Raw genomic sequence first — 7,374 nt, forward strand, 5'->3', positions numbered from 1 at the left:
TGTCAACAACAACATGATAGAGATGGAAATGGGACAGTGGAGAATGTGGAGGCTGAGCGTTGGGCCTCGCTATGCTGGCTGAACGCCGCCTTCCAAACGGGGGGAACAATATTTGCCCCAGGCCAGCTGATTTGACCATTTTTTTTTCCACCGTCTGTGTAAACGGGGCTTCACATTTCCTGCAGCGACATCAGAGCCGTTGTGATCTTCACATTAAGCTGGAGCTCGACAGCTGAGGAGGATCAGATCACACGATTGAAAAGACAAAGAACAGCTGCTAAATGGACTGTTTTTTGTCGGTAACATTGTTACTCTCCCTTTGATTCAGTTTTCTGTCGTTACAAATTTGAATCACAATGTCTCTAAAAGGTAGTCAGCAGCACAGTGTGGCCGTGCCTGTTTTTAAAGTACATTCAATTTAACTAAAGGGAATGAAAGTAACTCTAGACACAGTAACACTTGAATCTACTTCCACTTCAAAAGGGAAGTTGTGGGACCAACTACTAGTTTTAAAGAGGCTCTAGATTCTCACAGACTATATAATTAATCTTTTATTCACCCAGGCCGTCCTTAAGAAACTGCACATCGCACCCCGTGACCACTGTTTAAACTGTGTGAACATTTAAACTAAATTCATCCTCAGAGAGGAGAGCGCACATTATTCTCCACATCTCTGAAAAGTTAATCCAAAATATCTTCTGACACGCACAGGTTTTTCTGTCTTCAGCTTGGTAGGACATCTGAGAATTATCAACCGCCAAGTGTGTGCTTCCAGCTCTGATTGCGCTGCAAAGACGCCACACTTACCCACCGTTAAGATGAGCGAGCACCACGACGACCACCAGACACTCGACACTCGTTTTTTCACATCCGGCGGTTTTGTGCAGCGACTCTTGCGAGTTCTGTGTGACAAAAAGGTCCGACAGCTTGGACGTGGGCGTTATGAGACACACATTACCGACATTTACCATCGCCGGAGTCCGGACAGGAAGGACCTTGACTTTCCTTTCACAGTCTTAATTTATAGACCACTTTGAATGCGGCGAGCTGCTACAACTCAACAGGGAAGAGGCCCGGCAAGCGATCATTACATCATCGGAGTGATCCCATCCGCTGTGGGAGGAACACTCGGGCCAAAGCGGCGCTGTACACCAGAGGCGCCATCAGGATGCCACGCACGCCTCCCCCGAGTGGTGCACGGTCCCAACAGACAGCATTGTTATCTCGGAGACCACCCCACCCCCCCCCCCCCCCCCACTGCCGGGCCTCAGGCCGCACTCGCTACCAGTGCACACACCTGGCGCCTGTTGACCTTCGCCCTCAAGGTTCTTGCAACTGCTGTTACGGTCTGACCGTCCGCCAGAGAGTCTCGATGTTACTACTGAGAGATGAAGCATTTGAACACTCTTTAAATGTTGATTCCCATGGCGAGAACAAGCGTTCCACATGTTTTTTGTTTTTTTTATACGTGACCTTGTAAAAATGTAACCCCCCCCCCCCGAATAGCAGAGGGGAAAAGCCTGATGGTTGCAAAAACACGTCTATAAAAAGAATCGATGGCCCGTTTATATTTTGGTAACGCTCATTCTCTCAGACTAAAGGTTTGATACCACTTGTAGAGGTTTTTCCTATTTGTTCCCTTAGTTCTAAAACATTGGCTGGGCGAATAGCTGTTCACGCTTCACAGGCTTGTCATCGGCTTGTGGTTTCCAGAAAAAAATAGTGGAGCCACAAAAGTGCTGAGTGGAGGGACAACATGTTGCGTGTTACATGTCATAACTTCCCCCAAAAGCACAAAGACTGACTGTCTGTGTGCAGACTGCACACGTGAGATGCAACATATTAACTTGAGGCGAGCTGGTAAGACGTATTTTGGGATTTTGGATTGAACCAGATTATCCGTCTCAAACTAGACTAATCGCCAACCAGCTCTGGGCAAAACATGAGAGGAGTATTGATCCTCTCGTCTAACTAAACACACAAGAGTACAAAGGCAAAACGTCTTCTCACTCAGCTCCAGACATTCCCATCCATGGAGGTTGCTTTTGGTTCCATTTGGCAAAGTTTTGACATATGAATCCCAAATTATTTAAATAAATAAATGATCAGGAAACCAGACCCCAGGAGCCCCCCTACACCTTCATCCAAAGCGACTTATAAGACAATAGGTGCATTCAACCAAAAGGATACACACCCAGAACAACAAGAAAATTGGGAAAGTACAAGTTCTTAAAGAAAGCCAAACCACAAAGTGCTGCAAGTAGATGCTAATAAAGTGCTAGGTATAGCCGTGTTGGTGGTTGAGGCGTGTGCACGGTACGCAGCCCCACCGCCCTCTCTGACATTCCTACAACCGCCCAAAGGACAATTAATGTGTCTAATCTTTGATGATTAAAACACTTCAAGAGATCACTGTGGGTGATTTAAAGGAGTCGATAAATAGAAGGTTTTCTTTACTTTCTACATCATAAATAGATCTGTGATGAGTTCAATTCAAATGAGTGCAGGTAGACTTTTCAAAAACATACAGCTCAAATTAAACAAATTACACCCAAACCAGCAGCATAAAACCAAATTTGAATCTTTAAATATCAAAAATGGCTTTGGAAATACATCCAACAGTGTGACAATGGATGCACTCAGAGTGCTATGCAGGGGAACTGAGGTACCTACACTGAATGCATGCAGTGAAGCTGCCATAGAAATGCTGTATTCCTGCACACCAAGGAGCCTTATTTCATTACGTTTTCGTCACGTTTTTCCCCAGTAGCTGTTACGATGGTTCTTTACACGTTGACTCAATGGAGTTCATAGATCCCAAAGAAGGAAGCCGCTGGAGCTGCAGTGAAATTTTTTTTTTCATCTCCCGTTTGTTCAGCATCCCAGTAGAAAAAAACAAAACACTGGGAGCCTAAAATAGAGAGTACAGTAGCCATAAAAGGACTAGTGCATGATCATAGTGGTGGGGAATGGAAACACCTTTGGCACCTGACTTGGCTTAGAGAAGCGAGATGCTGAGTGAGTGGATGTACGCAACAGAAAGCCACGAAACAAACATTGATTAAAAACATGCTTCCTAAAACCTCTCAGCGTGTGTTGTTGCGAAAGAATTATTGTGAAGATAACAATAGCTATTTTTTAGCTATTGTTCTCCTAACATACAGCTGCATTGTCCTATCCCCCCCCCCCCCCCCATCACTCCTCCCTGATTCCAGCCGCCTGTACGGAGTGCCTACACCTTCACACTGCTTCTCCTCTCAAACCTGAAATGCTTTGATCAGTTTCCTAACATGAATTTTCTCCGTTCCAGTGAAAAGAAAAATCGACTTAAAAGCCTTCGCCTCCCCACGGTGCTTCAAGAAAGTCATTGTAGTGAAATGAAAAAGCAGAAAGGGCTCCATTACCGCCACTACCTGCACCGTCTCCTACCTGTTTTTAAATGGTCTAATTGGATGTGAGCTAAGGAGGAAAGAATGAATGTCGCTGTGCCGTCTCTTTGACAACATTTGTTTGGCTATGCTGGCGCCCTTGTGGGTTTGAAGATGAAACTGAATGAGTCAGTGAGTCAGATTCATCTAGACAAGTATTATTACTAGTGTATATACATAGTGTATATACACTAGTAATAATAATAGGTACATACTCACATATGTACCTATGTATATATGCAACCTATACAAACGATACTTAGTCGCCAGTTTGTATTCAAGTGGAGATTCAATTAGTCGGTGCAGCCTCGAACAATAGACCCACGCAGTCATCCAGTGTGCCACAGGAAATAGATTTGATCTTTTGGTTCGACCGCTTTTACGGATAAAGTGAATGCATTGTGGGAATAAAAGAATAGAAGTTGTATTGCTGAAAGTGGCTGAAAGTTCAATGTGCACGGTTTATGCATTAAAACATCCTCTGCAGCAATTTAAATTACTGTTTACAATGAAAAGAGAAAGGTGTTGGTGTCATTAGTGTCTGTATAAAGAGAATGTAAAGAGGATTTAGGTATATAACTTTTTTAATATGTAATATTATATACTTTCACATCACAGGAAATACCCTGGTTTGTACATTATTGTACCTCAACCATAATTGTGTAAGTGGTTACGGTCATTCTAAGCGGTTTTATCATCATCATCATCGTCATGTTTTTATAAATCAAAAAGTATAACATTTTTTGGAAAGTGTCAAATATTATGATGTTTTTGGTATTTTTTCAATGACTTGTACACAGCATTTGGTAATCATGGTAATGCTGTTGTATCTTTTGTCCTGAGGCTACAGCACAGTACTCATCAAAGGATTTCCGGCTGTAACTCGGAGTCGTATCTGTGGCCGAAGTTAATCCGTCTTTATGTTAGCTCTTACTCCATCTGCCGCACCATCGCGACACAAACACGCACACAAACAAACACCGCAGATTTCATTCGCAAACAATCAATAAACACATTGAACGGACGCTAACACACTGCCAAATGAGTCAGGCGCAAAACTGCGCATGAAAAACAAAAGTATAATCGCTCTCCTGCTAACGGTGTCACTCAAGGATTAGCGTGCCAGTGGGGGGCGGGGGAATAACGCACTAAGTAGTGCGCGGATAAATTAAAAGCTCTGGGCATTGCAGCGTGTCTCCAACCATTAAAAAAAAGATGGGTTTAAAGGACGTGTTTGTGCTCCAGGGTTTCTGACAGAATAACACCGAGTGTAATCTCAATTTCTGATATCATGATATCAGTGGATTAGAGCCTCCACATACCAGTCAATTGAAATCGTAAAAGCTCGAGGCGACAGATCGGGAGATGTTCTGCTCTCTGAGTCGAGGCGGGTGACCTGCTGGATTATTGGACAGGAGTTGTGGCGCGTGGCCGATGATAAGGGGTAAACCTGCTGCCCGGTAGCGCGCCACGAAGAAAAGGGACTTTGGAGGATGGAGCTGTGGTCGGACAGCTTCTAACGAAATGATTCCACACCAAACAAAACACATTTTTCTTCTTACCTTTGCGTCCAAACGTACACCATCCAGGAAAATAATCCAAGGGCGAGATTACTGGGCGACAAAAGCAGGAAACACTTCTCAACAAACTATTATTAGTGATAATCTCGAGCTCTTGTCAAATCCACGGTTAATGTAATTCCCCCTGTGAGTGCGTGTGCGTGGAGATAGAGAGAGAAAGAGAGGGGGGGGGTGTCCTCGGGAGAAGTTTACACCTATAAAAACAGCCGGAGGGCAGGTTGTTAATCCTCTCCCAAAATATCACCCCAGCAGCGCGGAGGAGCAAGGCTCAGGACGCGGAGCACAGCGGTCTGTGCGGTTCAGCACCACGGCGCAGTGGACAGCTCCGACGGCGCAGCGATCTCACCTCGGCCGCTCTCGGGTCTCGTTTGTGCGCCACCGAGTGCGGAGCCGCCAGCCCCAACCTCACGCGCCGGCTGAGTCCCTACGCGGGCACGCGGGAGGGAGGGCGGGCGGGCGGGGGGGAGGAGTGTCCCGTGGTAGGCAGTGTAAGCAACCACATGAGGGCACACTGACGGGCGGAATGCGCAACGAAAGTCTCCTGGACTAAAGAAGGGTGTAGAGAGGGAAAAGGGGGGGGGGGGCTGGGTGCGTTCAAGGCTGACCCACTCGCTCACTATACGCGTGCACACGCATGTATGATGCGCGTGCCCCGGTGGTGAATGAAAAGGCGTTTTATTGTGTACATACGCTGTATGACCTCCAGGTGATCATCGAGAGTGCAGGATGACCGCTAAAAATGAATCGTATTCATTTACGTATATTTAGTTAATTTATTATAAAAAACCTTTTTGGTTTCAAGGAATATGAGCCTAACATGTTACGCTTATGAATAGTAGTCATTTAAACTTCACATATATATATACAATTATTATTTTTAAACTGCTTTTTTCACTGCATACAAATACATATGTTGTATCGGAAGGGATCCGATGTACAAAAGAACCCAAATGATTCCGGCTTTCTTGATACTACCAAACACAGCCAGGTGAAACCATGCGGAAGGACTGAGCAGAGTGTCACACCCGGCTGCAGGGAAGTGAGGGATGCTCTAAATTCTAGAGTGTTTTTTTGATGCCGCAGTTATCCGTCACTCACTTGGGCACCTAGTGATCTCGCACCTCCAGTTGAGGTCAAGTTTTGGCAACCAAAGCGTCATGCTTTAGTTTATATAAAAGCAAGTTTTGTCAAGAAAACAACAGCAACTTTATCAAGGGAGCAAAAAACTAAATACTTACATTCATGTAGTAGAAGGCTTTCAGGTCATAAAAAGAGTCCTGAGTCATAGCTACTGAGGAGACGTGATGTAACCCTTGCTCTGCATTGATAGTCAGCCACTTTGTATGCCCAATACGTCGTTCCTGTTTTACCACCAAGAGGTCACTTGTCAGGAAAACCCAAGTTATTTTAAGCATTTGAAAAGAAAACAGCGAACCGTTGCTTTCCTGCGAGGACATTCTTCTTGAGTGAAATGACCCGAGATAAGACACAGAAAACTGTCGCGTCTTTGTTTAATTGAAGGAAATGGAATTGCATCCAGCTATTGACTTGCTCTAAGCCGTCTCACCGAGGGACAGCAGTCACTTAGTGGACGGGTCAATCTGAACGTCGTCTGCATGGCTGTGATAAGCTGCATTATTCTCACGTTTGATTGGACCTGGAGAGAAAATGTCCTCAGTTCAGGTCAAGCCGAAGGCTACCTGCTCCTACATCAACTTCCACATCGTTGCTTAGAGGTAGTGTAGGAGTGCTGACCAAGCTGAGGTATATTTGGCACACAATCGTTGTGACAAATAAGACAATGTATTCATCCACTGTGACGTGTAGTGCAGACGAAGCGGGAGAATCTCCACAAAAACACAGACGTCATGAGTAATATCAATGAACTAAACACGATGCATGTGCTCACGCCCACCCAAGCACATATGCCCAGTGTCTCTTTGCTCTTTCCAAATAAAGTTACAGCATGATTCATTAAGGCGAGTAAGAGGGAGCTCTCCCTTGACATTCTCCCTGCAAATCCAGAGATTACGTCGGCGCATCTGTGCTTATAAACAACCCCAGTGTACACTCACCGGCCACTTTATTAGGTACCCCATGCTAGTAACGGGTTGGACCCCCTTTTGCCTTCAGAACTGCCTCAATTCTTCGTGGCATAGATTCAACAAGGTGCTGGAAGCATTCCTCAGGGAGTTTGGACCATATTGACATGATGGCATCACACAGTTGCCGCAGATTTGTCGGCTGCACATCCATGATGCGAATCTCCCGTTCCACCACATCCCAAAGATGCTCTATTGGATTGAGATCTGGTGATTGTGGAGGCCATTTGAGTACAGCGAACTCATTGTCATGTTCAAGAAACC

General features: G+C 45.2%; 1 protein-coding gene across 2 annotated transcripts in view; it reads right to left on the reverse strand.

Moving 5' to 3' along the window:
- The window catches only part of fstl5 (follistatin-like 5), a 102,594-nt gene extending 97,179 nt beyond the window's left edge, over positions 1 to 5,415 (reverse strand). The window contains exon 1 of one of the 2 annotated variants that reach the window (XM_037460564.2): positions 4,991 to 5,415. In XM_037460564.2, the coding sequence (XP_037316461.2) occupies positions 4,991 to 5,013 (23 nt within the window). In that variant the 5' untranslated portion in view covers positions 5,014 to 5,415. The remainder of the gene's footprint in view (positions 1 to 4,990) is intronic. The other variant, XM_037460562.2, reaches the window with a different exon arrangement.
- Between the last annotated feature and the right edge of the window lie 1,959 nt (positions 5,416 to 7,374).

The sequence above is a fragment of the Pungitius pungitius genome, chromosome 2 (genome assembly GCF_949316345.1).
Source record: "Pungitius pungitius chromosome 2, fPunPun2.1, whole genome shotgun sequence".
NCBI classification, from domain to species: Eukaryota; Metazoa; Chordata; class Actinopteri; order Perciformes; family Gasterosteidae; genus Pungitius; species Pungitius pungitius.